The sequence below is a fragment of the Opisthocomus hoazin genome, chromosome 5 (genome assembly GCF_030867145.1).
Source record: "Opisthocomus hoazin isolate bOpiHoa1 chromosome 5, bOpiHoa1.hap1, whole genome shotgun sequence".
NCBI lineage: Eukaryota > Metazoa > Chordata > Aves > Opisthocomiformes > Opisthocomidae > Opisthocomus > Opisthocomus hoazin.
Window position 1 is genome coordinate 31221164 of NC_134418.1, and position 25299 is coordinate 31246462.

General features: G+C 37.5%; 1 protein-coding gene across 1 annotated transcript; it reads right to left on the reverse strand.

Annotated features, from left to right (window-relative positions):
• Nucleotides 1-219: 219 nt before the first annotated feature.
• On the reverse strand, nt 220-24779 carry ZGRF1 (zinc finger GRF-type containing 1). The gene is made up of 28 exons (XM_075422186.1): nt 24759-24779; nt 24556-24636; nt 24376-24432; nt 23719-23904; nt 21151-23353; nt 20777-20859; nt 20014-20112; nt 19408-19581; nt 18608-18713; nt 18415-18521; nt 18056-18206; nt 16453-17111; nt 14800-14938; nt 14100-14284; nt 13448-13635; nt 12697-12836; nt 11356-11502; nt 9236-9350; nt 8150-8409; nt 6799-6958; nt 6015-6092; nt 4988-5135; nt 3963-4090; nt 3512-3635; nt 2889-3065; nt 2640-2774; nt 1741-2002; nt 220-339 (listed from the first exon to the last, which is right to left on the reverse strand). Exons 1-28 carry the CDS (start codon nt 24777-24779, stop codon nt 224-226), a joined length of 6429 nt encoding a protein of 2142 aa, XP_075278301.1. The 3' UTR covers nt 220-223.
• Between the last annotated feature and the right edge of the window lie 520 nt (nt 24780-25299).

A 25299-nucleotide genomic window follows, 5' to 3' on the forward strand; every position in this document is an offset into this window, starting at 1 on the left:
ACAAGTAGGCAGTTTGCAAGCATAAAAGGATTTCAGTCATCGAGCAGATAAAGCCAATTTATTCATTTTTAGTCATACAAACAAGGGGTCAAACCAGAAGTATCAGTGCACCGAGATACAAACAAAAATTTCCCACATTAAATATAAATATTCGATTTGCAATCATTCTGATAATTTTTATAGACATGCAATTCATATTTTCTTCATAAAACAGGCACGGGCTTTACTTTTCCTTTTTCTTGTTCTGTTCCTCTTCCTTCCGCTTCTCCAAATAGCACTGCAGAATGTTGTTTAGCTGCTGCTCACACTGCCTTGCATGTTGCAATCCGTTTTCCCATCCTAAAAGCAGCAATAAAGAGGATCATTACATCTCCCTTTACAGCATCCATCGGGTAATCAGTCTGCAGTAATGCTTCCCCAAGCCTGGAAATGGCTGGAATATTTCTACTTTGAAAATTGTTGTTCTTCGGAGTTCAGCCGTTAACGAGATGCTTCCTTTGATGTCAACCCAGCAGGTAAATAAAGTGATTACTCTGTTGGCACCTCTCATTGCAGCGAGGCTCTCTTCTTGCTCTGGAGACTGAGCACTCCCCACCTCATAGCGTCCGCTAGGGAAAGGTCCTACCCCTCCGAAAGGGGACGGGCCTCAGTGGGCGTGGGGAGTCGGATTCAGTCAGACTTTATTGAATGTACTTCAGAGATTTGGATGCTATTCCATCTCTCGCTTCTCTAGTTCAAAGAAGATCACCATGGAAGAATTTATGATGAAATGTGACTTATGCTTCGAGATACGAACTGTCCCGTTTCAAAGGGGGCTAAATTCAAGTGCCTGCAAAGGGAGAAACTATGACCTCTCTTTCCGGAGTATGAGTACTGCAGAGAGGGAAGAGACACACAGAACTAAGGGGCTGTTCAGGCATTTTAAACACCTCCGAGCAAAGCTGCAAGGGGTGGAGGCAGGCACTGTAAGGTCTTTTGTGTTTTTTTTTTTTTTTTTTAGCAGGATTAGCTTTCAAATAATTAATACTCAGTTGCAGTAAACATCACAGCACGTATGTGGGAACTGTAAAAAACTGATTTTCAAAAACTGTATTTCCCTCTGTGGTCCAACCAACCAAACACGTGTATTCACAAGACAACTGTAAACAAAGCCATCGGGAGTTACCTGATAGGGTTAGGGGATCTCCAACAGCACTGTTTTTTTCCTAGCAGTTCAAAATTTATCTTCCAAAAACAATGAGCCCCTAGTTGCAGAAAGATGGTATGCATTTGTCTTTCCTTTATTTAAGTACCATCTATTCAGAAATACCGCTGTACAGAAGAATTTGTTTATAACTTGTTTCTGCCTAGGTCTACAACATAAAAGCAAACCGGGAAAGGACTAGAAATGCAGAGATGGGTTTCAGCTCTCCTTACTGGCGTGCTCTTTGTGCAGCTGTCAGATGGCATCAAAAGAAGAAAAAGAAGTCCACTCGCTAGATAACAAATCCCCTTCAAGTATAAAAACAGTTTGCAGATAAAACTGCAAATATGGAACTTGCACTCTTGCAAATACTTGCATTTTCCTGCGATATACTGTATTTTAGATGTAAGAAATATAGAGTATGAATACTATGTACCTTATATATTACATGGTATGTATAGAATATACACACTATGGTATATGATGTGTATTATACATAGCTTAATTAAAGATGATGAGCTCCATGCTTTCAAAAATACAGGAAAAGAAAATATTACCTCTGCAGTGATGAATTACTCTTCCCCACAGTCTGTTCCTGCTTAAACAGGCCAGATTGCCAACCATCAACAAATGCCTCTTTGCTCTTGTTAGTGCAACGTTCATTCTCTTTTCTGAGTCTATGAACCCGATTTGCCTTGTTCTTACGCATGACAAAACAACGATCTCCTTCTCGGCTCCTTGGAATGCGTCCACAGTGGACACCTGGACAGCTTTCGTTTCGAAAGCCTCAGAGCGTACGCTGCTAAGCAAGTTCTGAATCTGTAGACAAATGAAGACGGATGGTGATGAGTTATGCTACTCGCAGTCAATCGTTTGTTTTGAGCAAACACGCTCAACGAGTCTGAGTCCACGCAAGATGCGGACTAAGAAACCACAGAGTGCAATGACAGTAAAACCTCAGCCACTCGCAGGAAAATACTACTCAGTGAACCTCTATTTGACAAAACACTGATGCATTCATTCAGTGTGGCAACCAGTGCTTTCGCTTACGAACCACAGCGGCCCACGTCGTGCCTCGGACGGACTGGCTGAGGTACAACTCCAGCCCTGCTAAGCAGATGCCTCTGGTACCTGTCCTCATCTCACACACCAGTTTGTACCAGCCCCTAATTAAGGTACTACTTAATTTGCCAATTTTCTGAGTGTGCATGTGGAAGGAAAACAAATGGATTTTTTTTTTAACCATATGTTTGAATTAAAATATTTTTACTAATTTCAGAGAGAAAAAAATAGATTTTTTTTTTTAATAAGAAAGAGAAATTATGGTAAACTCTAGTTCACCTGTCCAGCATGTTTCTCACTTCTAGCTGACTCTACGCAGTTGAAATGGAGCCTACGTTTAGAACAAACAAATACATTTAAGAAAATGGTTTTATTGATGATACATTATACAGACCTTACACATCTGTGATTTATAAAGAGTAATCACACCAACTGCAGATCCTTCTATGCCACTTGCCATCAGAGACTGGACGAGCTTGACTGTAAAATGGGCTTCTGCCATGTTACAAAAGCTGTTGTCTCTTTCAATCTGGAAATAGGGGAGAGGATTTCCAGTTTAGCTCTCACAATCAGCAGAATGCAAACAGTAATGGAATGGAGGAAAAACTCCAATATTGACTTTAAGAAGTGTTTAAGAACTTACTTGCTCTATGCCGTTAACACTATAGAAACACAGTGTTGGAAGCCAATCCAATAAAGGACTTCTATCCTTCTCGGAAACACCGTCTATCAGATTTCCTTTATAGAACAGCTCGTTGGCTATGGCACTAATAGCAGGGTGACATCGGTACTGTGTCCGAAGTAGTATTGGTTTATGTCCCTAAAGAATTGTGATATAGAAAGTGTGACTAGGAAAAATAATTACTAAGTATTTTGCAATGCCAGCTAGGCCAAACAAGAAATAAGTGGAAACAATTCCTTCAGTAAACTTGCTTAACCTTCATACATTCACTTCAACAAAAGTTAGAACAAATGCTGTAACCCCCAATTCTTCTACCTGGATTGAAAACTGCACAAAAAAATCAGAAGGCAGAACCTGTCATTGTTTTTCAATCCATTCTTGTTTTATGTTTGTTAGGCTTACAAATTTCCATGCACTGTGAAAATAACATTTACAGAGAAATGCACTAGAATGGAACCTGCTTAATTGAACACCAGGCTGAAACACCGATCCTCTGACTTCTAAACCAGAACTCTTCTGGTGACTTCAGTGGACCTACAATTTCACCCTCCGTCTTTTCTAAAGATGTGGTTAGTAGTACATACCATTAAGCAAAGCCGGTCAAAGAGAGTCTGCTCCAACCCCTTTTCATGAACACTCTCAGAGCCTTGAATAGTTGGCGGTAGTTGCTTAGGGTCTCCAACAAGGACTAGCTTTTCACACTGAAACCTGAACAACAATGTCAGAAAAGTAAGAAAAGAGAAGTTCTATAAAGGATGTCAAACTATTCATAACGAAAGCGCGTGCTATGTTCAGGTATCACAGATTGCTTTCCATCAGGCTCCCTTCCCCTCTTTCCAAAGTTAAAATAACATGCTAACTCAAGGAAGGCACCTAAGAGCAGGCCTCAATTTAAAATTACTCTTCTTGCTTTCTAAGGCGAGACCTTGGAGTTCGTGTTCTTAAAAAGATGTGCAAGTTTGGCAATTATTTGAGGTTATGTCACTGCTAACTCTTAAGTTATTTCTCTGCTGAAACACGGAAGGAGGGCTGTACCTTGCAACAGGAAGGAGAGAAGCAGGTTCAGTCATCTGACTGCACTCATCCAGCATCACTACAGGAAACTTAAGAGTATTCAGGCAAGGGAACGGGCAGGCAGCACAGGTCACCCCGACCACTTTCACCTTTGTCATTAGTGAAGGGAAAATGGGTAGACAAAAAGTTAAGATGATTTAATAGTTAATCTCTGTGCAGTACATAACTATAGCTTCGGCAGTAGAATACACCTAAATTAACTTTTAGCAGTTCTACTGCATGAGGTGTCGTACTCGCTGAGTCTCAAAAATTATATTCTAACCTCCAGTAAAAGGCACGGTGTACGCGCGGAGATGGATCCAAGGTCACCATTTCTTATGCTTGGGGTGTTTATACGTTAGAATCATTCACAGATTCATGTATTTTAAGACCAGATCTGGCCTGGTACAGAGAGACTTCAGATTACACAATCCTCCCAGACCTTCTTTCTGAGCTCCAGTAGCAAAAGTGGCAGCAATGACCACTAGGAATAAGCACAAGAAACAAATTGCCATGATCTGCTTTCTTGTAATTGCTTTACAACAAGCTGGGATTTTTTTGAGTCTAGGACTGAAGAGAAAAGGCAGTTGATACTCAACTCTAGGATAGATTTAGCTCAGTCCGTGTCTTTTACTTTTATGACTACACACAAATTTTAGTTTCAAGGTGACCGTACAGACTAGATGTGCTCAGAAATTTTTCTCTCCCCACCTCGTAAACTGGATTGGTAATACAAAGTCAGATTGCGATAGAGTTCAAAAAGGGTTTCTGTCTCATAATATATCACTGAACAGGAACTGCAAGTTCAACTCAGGGAAGTCATACGCAGGACAGACACTAAGCTATACCTGTGGAATGAAACCTGTCCAAGTCCTAACATTCATTTTATTTTTCAAAAATGTAGGAGCTTGGCAGGTGTAAGAGGAGATTCCCAGTTTCGACTTGCTAGGCCTTGTGGATAAGGTATAGCGAATCCCCACTTTCCCATCCCATCAATTTGGCTGTACCTGTTGCAGTATAGTTTTATTGGTCCCCAGTTTATGTTGCTCAATACTCTTCCTCACGTATATTTTTTCAGCTGGAGTTAAATCTTCTTTCATGAGAGCAAGCAGTTCTTTTAACTGCTCATTTTCATTTCCTGAGCCAGCATGTAAACTTCAAAAAGAAGGTTTTATAAGCACACATTACAATGATTGAAAATAACAGTGCTTTCAGTGTTCAGTGAACACCCAATATAGAAAAATAATCATACTTTATACATAACAGTGCTTTACAACAATGTACTAACCTATCCTGAATCCAGTTGAGATAGACTAGTATAATGCCTGTTTTAAAACAGGTCTTTATCCCACCAGCTCAGACCCTACCACCCCAGCCAGAGACGTACGTGTAGGAAATGACTTTTCCAGGTACACGGCTGATTTCAGAGTGGAGTAGAACCGAGGAGGCGTTTTTCATTCTTACACCATTTTATACCCTTGGTATGCTACTGACACCAAGGAAAGGAAATTTAATCTCTATTCATCTTGAACTTTACTTCATTCTCTCAAATTGTGTTGAAAGTACTATGTAAATTGCCTACTTTTAAGTAGGTAAAGGACAAATTCTCCCCAGAACACTATAGCAACGATAACTTGGGTAAGTAGTACAGAATTCATGAGTTGTTAGCATTAATTCTCTGAACACTAAATTTACGATTACTTCCTCCTATTTCTTATCACTACAGCAGTGCATATCTACTTCCAGTCTGTTTTGCTTCTCCTCCTGGTGTAAACTCCCAAATCCCTAACTGCCATTATTTTGTTCTCCTCTAATGCTTTCCATTTAAAAGCATTAACTCTGTTCAGCAACATGTGACGTTCCCATATCAAGGTAAAATTTCTCCACTGTGTAGGGGGGGAAAACCCCAACCTTGAGATAGGCAATTGTAATAACAATCACATTTTGCATGATTTCAAAATTGTAATTTTACAGTATGCATACTATCATGAATCTTAGAATCACTTCAGATCCCCCAAAGATTAAGATTCTTACCTATAGGGAAGAATTGCTTTGGTGATTTTCCTAATACTGCCCACTCTGATAAAATCCTCAAATCCAAGATCAAGTAGACTTCAAAGAAAAAGAGATGATACACGTTACAGAAATGTAAAAAGAAATTTTGAGAAATTTAAAAGTGGTTCTAAGATGGCTAACAGACACATCAGAACACTGAAGAGCACAAACTTCGACGATTAACCAGATGAATTAACTCAGGCCACAATTCAAGTAAATTGAAGTAAATTACCTCATCATGATTTGTCTCAAAAATGCTTCATATCTTTATGATTATCCTCTCATAAATAGCTTTCTATTTGTACTTTCCCTTTCTCCCTTTATCCTTCCAAACCATAACTTATTTCATGCTAGCCTCTAACAACTTTTTTTCTTCTCTTGGTATTCGCTGCAGCTTCCCAAGTCTGACACTTACTGCCTCTCCCTCCCTCTCCATCCTTCCTTCCCTTGCCCCTACTGCTACTTCCCAAAGCTTCCTGAGCAATCCCGATGTCTGTCGTGATGGATTTTAACAGCAAATTTGGTGAGAGTAAGGCCCACCATTAGTGTCTCAAATTCACGTAGCTAGCCTTACACAGTCTTTTAGCATATGCACACTGTGCGAAGGAGCAAGGGTAAAATTAAAGCTCCTGTGCAACACTTCCTAGGGAAAGAATGCTATCTTTTAGTAGTGTTATACTGGAAATATCAACAGAATGATCTTTACCGTGTAAGTACATTTTTGGTTTTGGAACAATAGTCTGTAACAGTCTTAGTAACCTACCCCAGCAGTATCCTGTCAACAGCAATGTTGGTGGAAGAAGCAATCAGAAGTTTCCACGGAGCTGGCTTTGGACCCTCTGTAGCTTCACTGCTTTTGAAGAGCTGTACTAGGAACAAGATCACAACAGACAGCAGATAGCTCTTTCCAGCTCCAAACACACCTGGTATTTTGAAAGAATAAGCCAAAGTTACAAGCGAACATTTTCTAGAAAGTACAGTTTTAATCAGTTGTTATAACTTATGAAATACTACGCTGTGATACATTGCATGTGCTTGCTTCAGCAGCACCAAGTATCCAGGTGCAACCGGCTGCCTTACACTTCACATTTACTGCCTGCAGTAAGTCTACAGAAAACTACAGAAGAGGGGATCCTTAAGGTATTTTTCCTAAATTTTTTTGTTGAATACATGTATTACTTGCTAAAAAGTCTCATCAATACATCAAAATAACACAGGTATCTACATGCACATCTCTCATACCATATCCCCGGGTACACAAAAAGGAATTTGAGAGATGATTATTTTGGAATGACTAATAATTTCAACCAGATTCATACGCCTGACAGCCTAACAAAAGCTCAGGCAATTTAAGTCTAGTGTATCTGTACTAACAGTGTCATTATTGTCAACATATTTACTTTGACAACATCTGAAAACATCTTTATGGTAACTGCTTATCAGTATTGATTAAAAAAAAAACCCAAAACTTTGAACTGTTACTAGCCTTTTTGTACGTGTTGAAAAGGGGTAAAACAAAGATAGAAGGAAGTATAAAACAGTAAAGAATAATGTGTAATAGAAAAAATTTTATACGATTTAGCAAAGCTGGTACATGACAAAAAGTGTTTTGAATATGAAAAGAAATAAGCAGACGACACTAAACTCCAATCTTGTGTATAGATCTTGCTAGGAAAGAACTCTATACTTACGTAAAATCCTGCAAAAGGCAGGATGCAAATTCAAGGATTAAAAGCTCTGTGCTGACAGAATGGATGTTATAATGTCAAGGTCATTATCAGAGGGGCCTCATCCAAGAAATGAATTTTCAGGAAATGCCCAAAGTAGGTGAGGACAGCAGCGTTATGAAAGAGTTTAGAAGGATACTCCATACATAGAGGCAGTTTGTTCAAGCTGATCTTTTCTGCTATGTTTAAAAAAAGTCAACATTTACCTAGGCATAAAAATCTCCCCTTAAGTCTGCCTGGAATTGTAAACATATGATTAAGGAAACAAGTCTATTGCTTCATCACTGAGAGAATATCAGGATATTTCACTAACACTGGCATTACATAGTAATGAGCATTTTTGCAAAGGTACAATAGCAGCAAATTTCACAATGATTTGCTATATACCACGTATGATTGTGATAGGGAAGATCTGATGTTCTTCCACCGGTTTGATATTTTCACATGAGGTCATCATCTGAGCTATCTGAACCAGTGATGTAGCTTGGTCTGGGTTCAACGAGAATGTTTGGATCATCTTTTTAGCTAGTCCCATTGCCACTTCAGTGCTGACAGGTCCATACATCATGGTGTGTTTCAGGCTGATGGCAGGTGGAATAAATTTTCTTTTGTTGACTCTATTAGTAGCATTTTCAGAGTGAAAATTCCTGAGAAAAATACAATGGTCAAAAGTTGCGGTATAATACTGCATATGTATCCTTTGTAGCTCATGGTTCTGATATTCACCTGACATTGAAATGCTGTGACTTTATGATTAACAGCTGACAGAATTAAAAGTTGCTGCCCCCTGCTATACACCTGGGCTGCATATTCGTGCCCCTTCTTACTTTCCTGGGTGAAAGCTCAGTCATATGAAACAGGCTTTTGAGTTTTATCATTCTTGCTGTATGTTAATGCTTTCAATCTGACTTGCTCCAAGGTCATGAGACTGACAGAATTAAGAGTGGTAGAAGAACATGGTCAGAGGTAGCAGGGATTCATTGAATTACTTGTTTTATGCAGTGAATCGTAAGCAGTCTTGGAAATATCCCTACATTTCTCCAGTTCTCCAAGAAAATATTTTATTTTTAGGCTTTGTGTCAGGTGACTAAAAATTGGGCAGGAAAAACAGTTCCACTGAACCCCTGTGAAGCATATACATTAACTTAATACAGCTCAGTCAGTGACTGTACTATCAGTCTAAAAGGTTGTAACAATGCCCAATATTCATCTGTAGGTAGTAAAACAGGGGCTGCAGGTAAGTTTTAAAAAAAGAAATTATAATTGAGTTAGAGTTGAGCAACTGATATATTTTAATTTCCACATAAATGAAAATTGCATTGTCCACAGTTAGTTCCTTGCACTGTTTTTCTGATTTTAGTTTTCCTCATCCACTTTTTAATAGGGCAAACTCAATGGTATTTTTGTTGGTTTTTTTTTTCTGTACCTATTGACATACTGTATGTTCACAGTAACACTGAAACAGTAACTTACATTTTTAGTAGATGTGGTATTAGTGGTAACGTAGATGGATTGAAGTGCTCCTCCATATTTCTTAAAGATGTAAGCTCACCACTAGCATTACAAACCAGCAAGGCATGAACTAACGCTGAAAAGGCCACAGAAAAATAAAATCAGGACAAAATGAAGTTAGCCAAAATTTCAAATCAGCTAGATAAATGAATTACAAATGCCAAGAGTAATTAACCTCCTGTAACAGAAACCAAGTTAACCCAATTACCATGTCTGACTGAATATTACAGATGAGGAGAGACCTATCAGCCCTTCTTTTCAAGGCACGTTATGTTGAAGTATTTGTGATTCCAACATTAGGAACCTTCTGGGAGGGAAGCTTAGATGAAAATCTTTACTCATTGCAGAAACACTTGAGATATTTAGAAGGCTTTGGAATTTAGGAGGTGAATTTTGTCTGTAAACCACCTCTATCACAATAGCTAAGCAGACACAGAAAAACACCTCTAATGGGCCAGACTCCACTTCCATCTAGCCTGTTTCCAAGGTGTACAAAACCGGATGCCATGGGGAGAGTATAAGAACAGAACAAGTGTTTGGTTATATTTTTCTGAATTCACTGCAGTTTCCTAAGGTTCTAGGGCTCATTGATTGCCTAAGTAACAGGTTTCTAATATTTTTAGTAACCCACATACCTCTATTTTGCTGTTGTTTATCACTGCCGACAACTAAACAATACTTAAAGCTTTATTTTCATACAACTGAGGATTTTAGTTTTGTAATGGTTATAGAATTGTGAAATAATCTGTACTTAAGATCACAAAGAAAGTTAGGACCAAAAATCTCCTAAGAAAAAAAAAAGCCGCGGTTCAACAGCATTAAGACTGAAAAGCTATGTATTAACTCTTCCAGACCCTGACTGCTCGAGAGATCTAGTCCTGCAATTCACACCCAGGGAACAAGCAAAACCAAACCTCCAACTGCATTTGAAGCCCATGAGTTTGATAGCATGTGTGCCCGCAAAGAATTTGTGTGCCATTGTATATTTTTTCTGTATATTTCAGTCTTCTGAACGTAATTCAGAACAGCAGTTTCATGCAGGCTCACTGAATTGAGCTTTGCAGGAACTCTCTCCCTAATGATTACACAGAAAGCCTAACAGGACTAATTTGTTAACTCAAAACACCCAATTTACCTGCCAAAGGTTAAGCGCTATGAATAATGCCTTTTGTGATCAAGCACACAATTTTCATATTGCATTAAAAGAAAGTAAGCAGAGGTATATTATTACTAGCTCCAGTACGACTATGTAATGCATTCTTTATCTCTTTCTTTTACAAAAAAAAAACCCAAACCAAAAACTCTAGCTCAACTGAACAGCAAAAATAAGAAACTTTTGCATCATATTTGGCAGCACACTTGTCATTTTTCTGTGACGTATATAGCAGATCCACACTGTTTCTCTCTGCACTTGAGGCCCACTAACCTTACTGTTTCCAAAACACTGATGACAAAATATTACAAAAATACCCCAAACAAAAATATCAAAACCAAGAAGAAGGATTGCTGCAACTTAGTTGGGAAAAGTTTGCTAGAGCATAAAAAGGTCAGTAGTTCATTAAAAAACATCAGTGCTAGGTTTAGTAATATTTTCTTTTTAAAATACAATGATGAAAATAACTGAAACTAGACATTTGTTTTTCCTGAAATTTGAAACACCGATTTTTTTAGACGTTCTAGACTGTAGCAACAAAGGCACAGAAAGGAACGTCAGGACAGCCAAATGACAGATTTAATACGTGGCCTTTTTATATAAATATGAATTGTCCACAGTGAGTTGTCTGGGGTTTCTGTTTGTTTGTCTTTCAAGGACAGTAACAACATATTCCTGTTAGCTACACTCTGACAGCCAATTTGCATTCTATATTATATTTACTACATTATTTATATTATCCACATTTCTTCATCACCCACTTAGAATTTCCTACCAGCTATTTTGCAGGTTTAATTGCCTTAAGTACTATATTCAAATTACATATTCAAAGATACAAGGAAATTATAATCTTGTCCTTCATTGCTGGCCAGATTTTTCCCTCAATAGTTGTTTCCCACAATTTTGAATTATTTGGTGCAGAACTCACTATTTGATTGCCAGTTGGAGGGACAGTAGCCTTTCAGTGGTAGCAATTCTACTTCACTGTTGGAGGATGGTCCAAAGAAAGCACTACTTGCAATGAAAGTATCAAGGGTATCAAAGTTCAGAGTCTTCGAAACAACCCAAATATCATCTGTCAAAAAAATACAGAGTTCTCATAAGTTGATTCTACTGCCATCTTTTACAAGAAAACGAAGCTGGATTAAATAGCTCAGCATTTACTATGCCGCAAATTAAACCATCGCTAATGTGAAAGTAGGGGGTATTAGAAAGTCCTAAATAAGTGTTAGTTCAGTTCCAAAAGAAGGAATAAATTTGAAATTCTTCTAGTGCTTGCTGTTTGAAATTGATGATAACTGTAAAGTTCTCTCCTGGTACACTTAGCAGCATTTGACTTCTGACAAACCTGAAGTATTATCAATTTTGAGCGTATTGGGAACAAATCACTGAAGTATAGTACGAATCTAGTTAAGCACTCTTTTGCCAAAGAATAGCAAGTACTGAAATAAACATACATTTTCCCTTCCCTTTTAAAGCCAACACATACTGGAGCCTGCAAGTGTTCTGCTTTATTTGGCACACCTGATGAGAATAAAGCTCACTGCACTATTCCTATACCATACATTGCAGAGCACAGCAAGCAAGATTTCAAAGTTAGGAGCAATAATAGTGCATTGTATTTGCCTGGAACAAAAATGATCACAAATTGTCATACATAAGTAAAAGTTTTGCCTGTGCAGAGCTTCAGAATTTATAGTTACAAACCCCTGATTTGTCAGAACATTTCAGAGTCTGTACATAAAGTATGCACAAATATGTTTGTTTCTGCTTAATTTCCTCTGTATGATTTTCAACAGCAAACCTAATAAACTATGAAGATATGGTTATCATTTAAAAATTACTGAAGTAAAATGAACTATTGAGACTATCTGGATCAAATCACTGAACTTTGGATCAAATCCTCCAACTTTGTGGTATTTCAGTAATTTAGGAGAGATACGCAACAACTACTGAAATATTAATTTTTACATCAAGTTTTCCTTAAATATCATCTATTTGAATACTGGGCTTTCCTGAAGCTTCACAATTCACAGATTTAATACACTCCAAACCCAAGGAACTTATATTTTTCTAAGGCAGTTGAATATTTACAAGAAAAGATGAATTAATGAGATATTTTGTTGCCCTTCTAGAATGACAACTGAATTATTAGGGTTGTCAGGAGTCTAAAAATAGGATTCAGTTTTTCTCTTTAGATTACAAATTAAAACTTTAAAAAGGCACAACATGACATGGACAATTCTTCTGATGCTTCATATTTGCTTACCTTTGCTATAGACAGAATAATGCTCCCTTCTGCTTAGTCTGAGGTATAATTTGTTTTTGGTATCACCATCAAATCCGGCAGGTGTGTTCATAAATTTCTTGAACTTACTACACCGCTGTGTTTGAATTTCAAAGGCTTTCCTGTTAAATTGTAATTTCAAGAAAAAGTATGTAAACAACTGGCACATTTTGGATTCACCACCAAAACCAGGAAAGCTCCACAGACTGGACTGAATTATACAGCACAGATCCTGGTAGTTGTTCATCACCTTACATTACCAAGTTTTAAATAGATTTGTCTTGACTGCAAAATACTTTTCTCGTATTCAGGTGTAATTAAATTATTTCCCCTACAGTTAAGCAGGGCCTAGTAGTGTTTGATACAACTTCTAACATTAAAACTAGAATCACTGTGAGAAGAAATCAAAGTCTGTCCCAAACTCTCTTACAAAATATTAAATGAACAACAATTCAAATGCAAGAATCATTTGGGATTTCATTAAGCAATTGACCAAGTTGCTGGTAAGCAGTTTTGATTCTTGCTGAAAAGAGTCCCGACCCAAAATGTCACTGCTGTGAATATTGTTCCTTCACTAATTTGGCTTTTACATTTCTACACAGAACCGTAGCTTCTTTAAACATAGTTAGTGAAAGTGTCTGTTAAATGCTATTGAAATCCAGAGTTACTGGAATATTTATAAATCCTGCAATTTACATGGCACTTGTGAAAAGTGCATAGCGTTTCAGAATACCTCACCAAAAGCTGGCATCCCTCATAGAGAGAAATCTTTTGACTTCTGAGGTATGTCCCAATACTTTTTATATCATGAAGCACTACACTAGGTGTCGATTTTATCTGCGCGGGGTTAATGTCTTCTATCCACTTGAAGAATGAACACTGCTCAGCTTTTGGGGCATCACAGGCATAGAACAAGCGACCCTAAGAAAGGAGGGGGGAAAAAAATAACATTAGCACATTAAAACAAACAAGTGAAAAAAAAATAAAGCAATGGACCAGTAATTGCTGCTATAGAAATAATCAGTTAAACACCTGTGTTTTCACTATGTTTGGCTGAAAACCACAAGTGTGTTGCCAGAACTCTCAGCTTCTGAAGCCAGTGTGGGTAACCATACCTTACAAAAACCCCACATAACCTAGAAAATTACAAGTTCAGGTCTTTCTCTCTACATATAATGAAGCTGTTTCTGTATGGAGAGAACAATTACATCAACAATTCAGGACACTAGTAGATACTATAACTGATCTTACAAGTGATTTCTATAACATATCACTTTAACACGCAATTACATATAATACAGAATTACCCTGTAATTTTTCACAGAATACAGTCTATATGCCAAACAAACACCCCAAACTGTAAACAAACAAGGAATAAACAGCACCTTGTTTTGACCTTCTTTTTTAACCATAACAAGCTTAGCAGGATGCATATGATTGCAGAGCGGAACGCAGCTTGCTTTGCTCTCACTTTGCCCATCTTTCAATGAAGTGTAAAAAGATATATCCACTTTTGAAAGAGCATTGTGTAATCTTTGTGACAACTCAAATAGCATTATGTTTAATTGCTCTTGACATAGAAAGGAGAATAAAAGAATAATTAGCACAGCCTTAAAATGGTTACACAAACACACAACATTCAAACAAATATATTTTAATTTAAAACTTTCAATCCCAAACCTAAATCAAAATAATTAGAGTCCTAAAAGAAACCATGTGACCTGCAAAATTCACGTATTGCACGTGAAATTCCTTTGTTTTAACTGCCTTACTTTCATTCAAATCACATGTAAGTATATGACTCCAAACACTAAATAACTGTACATTAAAAAAAAAAGTTAGATAGTAATCTAAACACTGGTAAACAGGCACAAGGCTACACCGTCAAACAGAAGTGTACTGGTCTTTTGGTTTGTCTTTGCAGTTTTGGGTATAGACAATATATTTCAGTAGATATATCCAAACCCAAATGTACACTGATGTTCCAACAGATTATATTGATGACCTCTCACCCTGCTTTGTGAAGCTTCAGAAATACACAGTTTAAAAATGACAGCATTTTACATAGCGTGGTGTTAAACTCACCTGTCAGAGCAGCTCTAAAAATCTGTTTGTAGTGAACATAAGACTGAAACACAGTTGGTATGGAAATCTTTCTTTTAGGAAGATTAGCATATTTTACTTTATCCACATTAGGAAAAGACAACTCAGAAATCGTTACATCCTAAAAAACAGAAAAATAAACCATTAAAATGTGCAAAACCTTGAATGAGACAAATTCTGATAAATGGCTACTGTACAGACATGCCAAAACCTATCAATTTTTCTTCTCTTTTTCATTTTTAGTTTTTATATATTGTGCTCTCATTAATAAGTACAACTAAATACAAAAAATTCAGAGCCTCATTCTGCAACCAGAATTTCAAGATGAAGACTGTCAATGAAGAATCAGTTTTCTAAAAGCAAAACACAAATCCCCCTCACCAACTGTGTGCAGACTTTGTTAACTGTAAGCAGAGAAGCATGCCAAGGGGAGTAAAATTGAGTAGACCCAAAGCTACAGCAGAGAGCTTGGACTGCCATTTAGGATGTCACATGAAGTTAAAATTTGCCCCTTGACAAACAACCTGCATTTGCAATAACACAGGTAATACTTTCAAAGGCTTTAGAGTAAATGATGTAGTTCAGAAGCATGTTTTCAGCCCCAGAAGGAGCACACAAACCCCATTTTTAACACCATCTCTTCACAGACACAAATCCATCAGATGAAACTATAGCAAAGGTCGTACAGGCTCGAGAAGGAGGCACCAGGCTAGAGAGCTCTGGGGAAAGTGCGCATACTACAAGCTATCCCTGTGCCTGCCATCCCAGCTAGTCCTGACGAACTTCTTCCACCTATCTACACTGCAGTGGGCATCGTAATGATAACTCTCTTCATAAGCTTTTAAAAATCCTATACATATGGATTATATATATACACATGCACACACAAAGTGTATACCAGTGTGTATATGAAATGTAACAGCTATTTCCACACCTCTATTTCCCATGAACATTTTACTGTACAAACAGCTTTAAAGAACGAGAACACACAGCACACCAAGTCCGAGTAAAAAAAAAAAAGATAAAAAGAAAAAAATCTAACACTTTCATTAACTCTCAAATGTAGCCATTTGACAACTTCTAAAACTGGACTTGTGCTTGGGTTGAGTTTTTTTCCAATTTACTCCATTTGTTTCAGACAGTCTGCTGGTCACAAACAGTTGTGCTAATTTTTTAGGTGCTTGTTCAATGCCATAACTTACTTTTCCACAATTAAAACTGAAGAAGTTTAAAATATTTCAAAATCAGAGACTATGCTTTGAAGCAAGATATGGGTGTTCATTAAAAGGACGCTGATTTCACAGTTAAGAAGAACTCTTCTTGAAATCACATTCTTATCAATTGTAGATGACAAAACAGCCCAACGGCTTTTATTTCATCTTCCTGCCATTAACATTCAGATTGAAAATCTAAATCTGGCACTGTGTGCACCAAGGAATTACCTTTACAAAGGATTAGTCACAGCACTTAAAAAAACACATTAGCAGCTGCTGTTCTGTAGCTGAGACTGATGTAGAAACCTTTCACCCAATCATACTGATAGCATCTTGCAGGAAATCAGACAGAAGCAGTTACTTTGTCCAGAAAAATGTGTTTCTGTCACTTATAACTGTATTTGCTTGAACAGTTACACACCTGGCCGTCTCCTGTTACAGTGTGGCAGCTCAGATGACTTAACACCTTTTGTGTAGCTTCAGCCAAAGGTGTCTGACTGAAGTGCAGAGAAAGTAACTTCCTCTCTGAAATCAAATCTTGGTTGCTGGTATTTCCACAGCATTTACCAAGCATGCTCTTTGCTGTCAGTAGAGGTGGAGAGCCAGGAGCGCTTTTATTCACAGTGCTGCTCTCTCCTGTGTCACCCAGCAGCATTCCAAGGACGTTCTCAGCACAGATGTCATCGTCCGCTTCCCCACTGTCGCTGTTTTGAGTTATCAAGTCACACTGAGCACTGTTTTGGTATTTTAGCCACTTGCTTTGTCTATAGTGTGAAGTCACATTAGGGAACGCTGGCTGTATGGATTCCCTTTGTCTGCCTTCCGTATACTCTCCAAACACAGAGGTTTCATAATTTCTGTCCTCAGGGCCAAAAGCACTAATAGGAAATATTGCTGACTTGTTGCCTAAATGGACTACTGAAGAGCTGAAAGGTTGCTGGACCTCTTCACTGTCAGCTGGACAAACCACATCAGGAAACTTCTCCGTGGCAGGAAGAGTGACAAAGGGAGTTCGTGTTTTAACTGTGGGTTTGACTCTTGAGGGGATGCATTCCTCTGGATAGCTGGATTTCTCCTGTGCTGTAGGGCAAATATATCTTACAAGCAACTTTTAACGCTTACGCATGGCATGTTAACTTCAGATGTACAAAAAACTAAGATAAGGGGAGAATTCCAAGTTCTTCCTTTTACATCCTGTCTTCTAATTGGCAAGCTCTTCGTATCGTAGTGTGGTGCAGTACTACACTAAATTTCCATATGACATAAGTGATTTCAACTGTGATTCCTTTAATAGTTAAATCCCATATTCAGAACACATTTTTGTAGGCACTCTACTCGTAAAAAATAAAGTGTTTGGTAGAAATTATTTAGACATTATTGTGTTTTGGAAGTCATTAATCTGATATTCTTGGTAGGTCAGTGACAGCTGCCAGCTGGAAGACAAACAACATTTGCTCCTTTTTCCAAAAAGATCACCCACAAAACCGTGTAAATTAATATTAACCAATGTAGATAAATAGGCTTCTAGTACCACAAGCATGCTTTCGACTAAATTCACTATCCATAAGAAATGACAGTCACTGATAAGTGTCAGCTGCAAGTGGGTCAGAGGACAAGTGAATATGGAAGAAAACTAAAAGCAAGTAAATAAATTAAAACATTAGTATGAATTAGAAGCTTAGCTTACAGCCCTCTTTTCCTCCAAACTAGAAGCCAATGTTTCTTTATAAAATTAAATCATTCTACTGAAGTCTCTTTCAGAAGAATATAACTGCAGGGGGAGAGCCATGGAATTCAAGGCTAATTCAGCTGATTTGGAAAACAGTTTGAAATTGTGCTTTAAATAGTGACACACCTCCACAGAAAAATGTATAACAAACATAAACCAAACCCAGACATACCTCGGTGTATTTCAGCACCCAGGATAACTGTCTGTTATAGTGGAACTCACTATGCTTCAAAAATCCTCAAAGATTTTCTAGCAAAAATATTGTAAAGTGCAATTATAAACTGTAATTTCTTACTGAAAAAAATTTCTGAAAGTTCTGATTCACTTCGCAAGATCCTGCGTATCAGTGGCTCCTGGATGTCTCCAATAGTTTCCTCACTTCCTGAAGCTGGAGAAACTGTAGAGTCTGGATCAAGTGAGGAAGTCAGTTCTACTGATGGAATCATCTACAGGTGAAGAATTAACATGTCAAGTGAATGACTGGAAAAAAAACTTGACTCTAGCTCTTTTGTCACTATTCTCTCTCTCATCATTCTTAACAATTGAAATTGTCTTTCAGAGTTGAGATGAATCAGTTTCACAAATAAGAAATTGCTACCATGAACACACAGGAAATAAAGTCAAAAAGATCTAGAAGAGACAGTCAATTCACACCTTGCCAGGCTCCCATGAAGTCCACTGTGATTGCCTCAAATCAGAATGTGAAGGTGAGCCTGACATTGCCCATGGTGGAACTTCAGGATACACATTCAGTGCCAATGCTAGGAAAAATATGTGAAGGACAGAAGTCATGAAGAGTAATTGTTCTGAGGCAAATCGCTGCCGTTTGACTTTTACTTTCACTTACAGGACTGATCTGCTCTCGATTCTTTAATAATGTTAGACTTCTTTTGAAACTTGTCTTCTCTGATAAAGTTGATATCATCCTCATGAAGACTTCTTGAACCTGGAGACTTTACCAAAAAAATATAATCAAAAACTTATTAGAAGTTAAACTGTTTATCCTCTATATAAATATTATTTTTGTGTAAGTCATTTCTAAATATCTTATTTTAAAATCTTATTTCTAGATATAATTCTTCATTATCTCTAGCCCTTTCAGGAAGTAAAAAATGAAATATCAGTTTTATTCCATTATTTTCAAATATATAATGCATTAGAAAAAAAAAATTATTTAACATTGCGTGTCATGTTTCTTTGCATCCAGAGGGAACAGAATAATAATCCAAGAAAGAAAGTTTTAACCCTTACTTTGGAACTCTCTAACAATTATATACCAAATTTCAAAAGCAGTTGAGGTGATTATATGCTAATACCAGGAAACAATCATTATAAAACTCTCTGCCACTTTTCTCCACAAAAAAATCTCTGTTTAATATCACACATACACATTTTTCTAACGGAAACTGATCAGAGGAAGAAAACTAAATTACATCTTGCAAATGCATACTCCTATGACAAAGATGAGTGAAAATAATTGTCTAACTGCAAAGTTTTAACCACAAAGCACTATGTTTGGCTCTTAGTGATTTTGATATGATTGTAGTATTCTAAAAATGAACTCTCTTTTATCCTACATTTACAGGATACTTTCTTGGACCTTAAAAATAACTTTGAAATAAAATAGCTTTGAAAAAAATGTTTTACCTGTCTGAAGTCAGAAAAAATGTAACTGCTTGAAAACAGGGGTGACAAAAATTTCTCAGCTGCCAACTCCATATTAACTGGGTTCTGCTGCCATCCTAGCTGTGAGCAGGGAGCTCTCAACATTATCTCACTAGCTGCTGATCCCTTTACTTGGTGCCCTTGAAACGCAACAGGCTACGCAATACATTGGAATTATCATTAACTGAAAATAAGTACTGTTCTGGAAGTATCTACAGTTGATAAAGTACTTGTCATATATACAACAAAAATCATCTGCTGGAAACTGCCGAAGAGAAAAAAAATCTATGCTTTTTTCTTTCGTGCACTCCTGCAGTTCAGCAGCAATAAAGTTTTTGCACAAGTCTGTCAACAGAAAATTGATATTCTAATGTAGTATGTTTAGTCTTATTTTTGTATTGTAAAATCCGAGTTTAAAACTCTCAATGGAAAACTTCCCACAGACAAACTAAAAAGTGATGAGAAGTCCGTCATGAGACCGGTTAAATGTTTATTAGGGCTTCCTGTAATATATTGCAAATAGTAAATCATTGAACTGAAATTTAAGAAACACCTATTCATTATACTTCAATTCCACAGAAATTATACCTTTGGTTGGCAGTCAGCTGTCCTAGGGTCTCTTTGGGCTGCTGTTATTGGTAGAATACATGCCTCTGTTTTCTGTAATAAATTGTCCACACTGTTGGACTGCATATAAAACTATCAAAAGCTAACTAGTCTAACAATTTAATAACCATTTAAAGTGAAAAGTTAGGCTAAGAAATCTATTGTATTTAAGCAAGAGAAAGCATTTTAAAATCACAGCCTTTTTATTTAGAAGCCAGAACAATCCATGATAGGGTAAGAAACTGTGTTTGCTTTTCAAATAGGACAGCAAAACCAGAAGAATTTAATCTAAAATCGTTCTTTCCCTTTGGACAGGCTGAAAGCAAAAGACTATTAATAGCATTGAACAAAAAAAAAATCAATGCGAAGCATCAAGCACAAACAGATTTGCCAGTACATTTCAACTCAAGTGCTAAAATTCCTAGGAAAGCCATGCATTCAAAAAGATAGTCAAAGAAAAGAAAAAATAGATGGTAAAAGATGGGGTAGGGAAGAAGAACCAGACATACTCAATACTACAATTTGCATTAAGTTTCTTGTCATACATTTAGCCTCCTAAACATTTACTGGCAATAGGGTTTGCAAGAGCACATCTTCTGTTTACTATCAGCTTCTTAGTTGATGCTTCTAAGCAATTTTTATCTCAACCTCCATAGTTTTACAAACTAGGAATTTTATTCAAGAAGCCTGGTGGAAAATTAATTTATCTTGTACAGATAGCTATACGTAGTCAAAAATTGGTTACCATAAGGTCAGAAGAATCAAAGTATGAACAGGAAGATGCCTGTATACTTTCTGAGTAAGGCATTTCTGTAAACTGTTTTATAGCTACAAGAGATGGAAAAGCATAATGTTACGTATTATTTTCACATGAAAACGTCTGACTGTTTACTAGGCTTGCAAACTTCACCCATGGAAATAATTGCACAGTTAGGATTGCACAGTTAGGAGCCCACATTGTTACTTTAAACACTAAAAATTGCATGAAGAAACCTTTGTAACGCATCACTCCAAAAGTATGATTTCTGAGTATGAATTGTCCAGCAGGAAAGATAAGAGTGTAAAAGTCAAATAGGTACAGTCATACAGAATTCACTTTAAATTAGAAGCTGACCTAACCTTCATCTTTCACAAGGGGTTCAAATATCTCTTTAGAAGTCTCTGCTTCATATAATATGCTATTATTTTCCTCCATCTTTTGTAAGCTTTCTAATGCCGTGCTATGTTGAGTCAAAGCTCTTAAAAGAGCGATATTGTTTACCAAATCAGGAAGATCTGATGAATTTTCAGTCATTGCCATGTATTTCAGGCAATCCATTTCTATTCTTTCTCCTTTGCAGGCTTCATGAAAAGCATTCATGCACTCTACATTTTCAAACTCAGTTTCACCTATTGCTGTTTCCTCTGGAGATGAACAGCTTTTCCCTAAAGGACAGACAGAACTTCTGGAAATGAGGGTATCTTCCTTATATGAAATGCCGAGTACCTTTTGATGGTCTTCTGCAATATATTGGAACGAGCCATAGCTAGGATCTGATTTTCGTGACAAAGCCAGCAAAGGACTATCTGCTTTAATGTCATCACTCTTGGTGCCCCAGCAGTGTTTTAAACCAACATCTGGGGATTTCATGCATCCATGCTGTGTAACATCTTCTTCAGTCCTTTTGTCCATTGCAGAAATTATTCTGCTGGTAGAAATACATGAAATACTTTCAGTTTTCTCAAACATTCTAGCTTTAGGGTGACATTCAGTAACATCTGTGTCACGAGGCAAAAGATCAGAGTGCTCAGTTTTTGTCCATGACATTTCGTTAACGGTATGCGCTGCACAGCCATCAAGAGCCTTCTCACTGTTTGGGCCTTCAATACTTAACTGACTTTCATTAATCTCTTTTATGTTGTGTCCATCACCCAGAAGTTCCACTTCAATTCTGGTCTGGTTTGCAGAGTCTTCTGCAATTCCCCCTGTATCTCTGACATTGTTATCACAAAGCTGCGATGGTATACCCCCAGTGCTGTGACTTCCATCATTCTCACCGTCAAATGTTGAACATCCAACTTCGCTTCTACTGTGTGTCACTACTTCACAGCAAGCAGGAAGCCTCAATGCACTATTTTGTGCTACATCTTCTCCCTTTAAGCAATCTGGACTTTGTGAAAGCACGTCTCCTTCACTGAGCTGATTCACACCTCTTTCACACAGGTCTTCATTGTCCGTGTCATTAAAATCAAAAGCCTCCATTAGATTGAAGTTAACCTCCAACACCTGTTCATCTGGACCATAGTCTTTGCCACGTGTACTTAATTCCTCCTTTACAATTCCAATTTCAGCCAATGTTATGTCCACAGAGCGTTCCAGGTCACTAGGCACTCTTTCTGAATTTTGTCGTGGCTGAAGGTTGCTTTGCAACTTCACAGATGAATTCTCCTTAAGACCGTTAGTCACCGAATGCTCCCTGTATCCGGGGAGATTTTTTTCAAAGGTGATTGGACTTGCCAAACATGAAACGTCACCCAAGGATGTGGCAAACTGACTGTCACTCATTCTACTTATGGTGGATTCAGGTAGGAAGGAACAATTTGTATTGCAGGGATCTTGTATATCTTGACTTAAATTATTTGCCTTTTTGTGATGTCTCTGTCCTGCAACTTCTTTATCACAAGGTTGTTCAGCTTTTAGAAGTATTTCAGCATTCCATTCCTTTTTATCATTTACAGTTCCCTTTGCAAAAGGCAGGTGCTGAATATTTTGAATGAGTCTTTTGGCAGGGTTGCCTGAAAAAGCAGGTAGTATTGTGCTTTTGCTCTTGTATAAACTATCCGTGTTTTCTGATGCCCAAAACCTAGAAGGACATTCTGTGACTTCAGATGCTGTTTGCTCTCTGCATCCTCGCGTTGGTTTAGACTTTAAAAGAGCTATTATCTGTGCTGTGCTCCTGATGTTCTGTGACACTGCCCCGTCAGCGGCTGTCTGACTACGAGATTTGGTGTGGCTAGTAATTAGAGGAGATTCTGGCCTCACAACGGACTGATCAGAGTTTTGCTTCTCTGTCTCCTTGCATCTGTCAAGAAGCGGAACTGAAAGCAGTGAGGAGAGAGACATGTGTTCTCTATCATTACCCGTACACACATCTTCATGAAAGTCTGCAGGCAGATTTATTTCTGCATCCTTCTTGCAAATCGTAGAAAATAATGGAGAGGTAATATAAAACTTGGATGGAAGAGTACCCTGACACTGCTTAGATAAAGGCAACATTGTTGGGTTTTCTCCATCCTCCATCATTGATATTTTCTTTCCAACTTGGCGTGGTCCTTGGAAACCCTAGGAGATAAATTTTAAATTTAATTCTACTCAGAAATCAACTTCAAATTTTGTAATTAAATGTCAAAAATAGGGCACACTCCATAAAATATATTCTGATTAAGTAGCACATGATGATTTCACAGGTGTATAGAAATAATCTCACGCCCTTGCTATTTTCACTGCAGCCTTGAGAACAGCAACCCTGCTAAACTAAACAGATTTAGTAAACTCTGGAAAAAAAAAGCTGCGGGTAACAATCTAGCTTGGAGTTCCAAAAAACCAGGAAGACATTATCTATATATCTACCATTCATTAAAAGATGTGCCCTTTGTGTTTTAAAATGCATGTTAACATCAGACATAACTTTTGAAATAAAGACATACTGTAAACTTCCTCTTCAAGCCGACAGACAGATGTCTTGGAGGCAGAACACCAGGTTTTACACCATTTCTGTCCACTGCTGGAGTTTCTGATCTCCTTGGCTGATCTTCAAAAGATTTTTCATTCACTTTTACTGCTTCAACTGTGATCAAATATCGTTCACTTTCTAAATTATCTCCAGCATTCACCTAGAAAAGAGAGAGCAGCAGTGTGTACATAATAGTGCTATATAAGAAACAATAACAGTCTTCTAAATAAATATACTCTTCTAAATTCTCATACATAAAATTTCAGGAATTTACACACAGTATATCACAGCTGCCACATAGGTACATAGATTAAAATATACATATACTGGAAAGCATTAGCACTTAGCTTCAAGTTATGCTTATTTAATATAACATTATCATACACTGCTTTTACCCAAAATTAATAAAATTCAAAAAAACCTCTACATTGGTTCTGGAAAAACAACACAACTTATCAATAAATATAAGCTGTTTTCGCTTTCCACTATTTGCATTGCAGCAGATGTTCACATGCACAAGAGGAACAAGCACTGCCTTAGTTAACAAACAGGAGCTGGAAATGCCTCCTGAAACACAAACCACAATCAAGCATAAAAAAAATTAAAAAAAACCTCTCCAAACAAAATATACCTGAGATTTTATAAAAATACTCTCCAAACATTGTCCTTTATCATCAAACAAGATAGCCTGCAATGAAAAAACAGAATTTTAAGTAACCAATTTTATTTCACACATCGACTAGATTGCCACTGACAGTCCACCAGTAGCAGATGACATTAAATGCAACGGCATTAAATCTGAGTTGTTCACCTTATTGCTGCCAGTTCTAATCCTCAGAATTCCATCTTGCCATGTTTTTGATTTTTTCATTTTTTGGTGAGTGTATAGTACCTGTTTTAAATGTGTAAAATGTTGACACAATAATAAGTAAGAAAATGTTTAATTAATACAGCAGCTACAGCGTCTTTTAATTTATTTCTACTTAGTTGTACACAGTGTTAAAAATCACTTACGGTAAATTCTTGAGAAGCCATTGCTTTGGCAAAACAGTCATCCAACGGCTTATTTCACAAATATTCACATCTTCATGCAGTCTGAGAGATTCCAGATTGTGAAGGAAACATATTGACAAAAAAATAGACGTCAGTTCACTTTTTTTCCTCAAAAGAAGAGAGCTAGGTGTAAGGCAATGTCAAAACAGTGGGGTATCCCAGTTCAAGAAAGATGAAGAGCTACTGGAGAGAGTCCAGCGGAGGGCTATGAGGATGGTGAGGGGACTGGAACATCTCCCCTACGAGGAGAGGCTGAGGGAGCTGGGCTTGTTCAGCCTGAAGAAGAGAAGGCTGCAAGGGGACCTGATAAATGCTTATAAATATCTGAAGGGTGGGTGTCAGGAGGATGGGGCCAAGCTCTTTTCAGTGGTGCCCAGTGACAGGACAAGGGGCAGTGGGCACAAACAGAAGCACAGGAAGTTCCATCTGAACATGAGGAAGAACTTCTTCCCTCTGAGGGTGACAGAGCACTGGAACAGGCTGCCCAGGGAGGTTGTGGAGT

What these genes read in the sequence shown, in the direction of transcription:
- ZGRF1 (XM_075422186.1), bottom strand. Translation starts at nt 24,779, where the DNA reads ATGGCTTCTCAAGAATTTACC. An exon ending in TTTTAGAGCTGCTCTGACAG is followed by an intron (nt 14,285 to 14,799) that starts GTGAGTTTAACA and finishes TTCTATGTCAAG; the next exon opens with AGCAATTAAACATAATGCTA. An exon ending in ATAAATCACAGATGTGTAAG is followed by an intron (nt 2,003 to 2,639) that starts GTCTGTATAATG and finishes ATTTGTCTACAG; the next exon opens with ATTCAGAACTTGCTTAGCAG.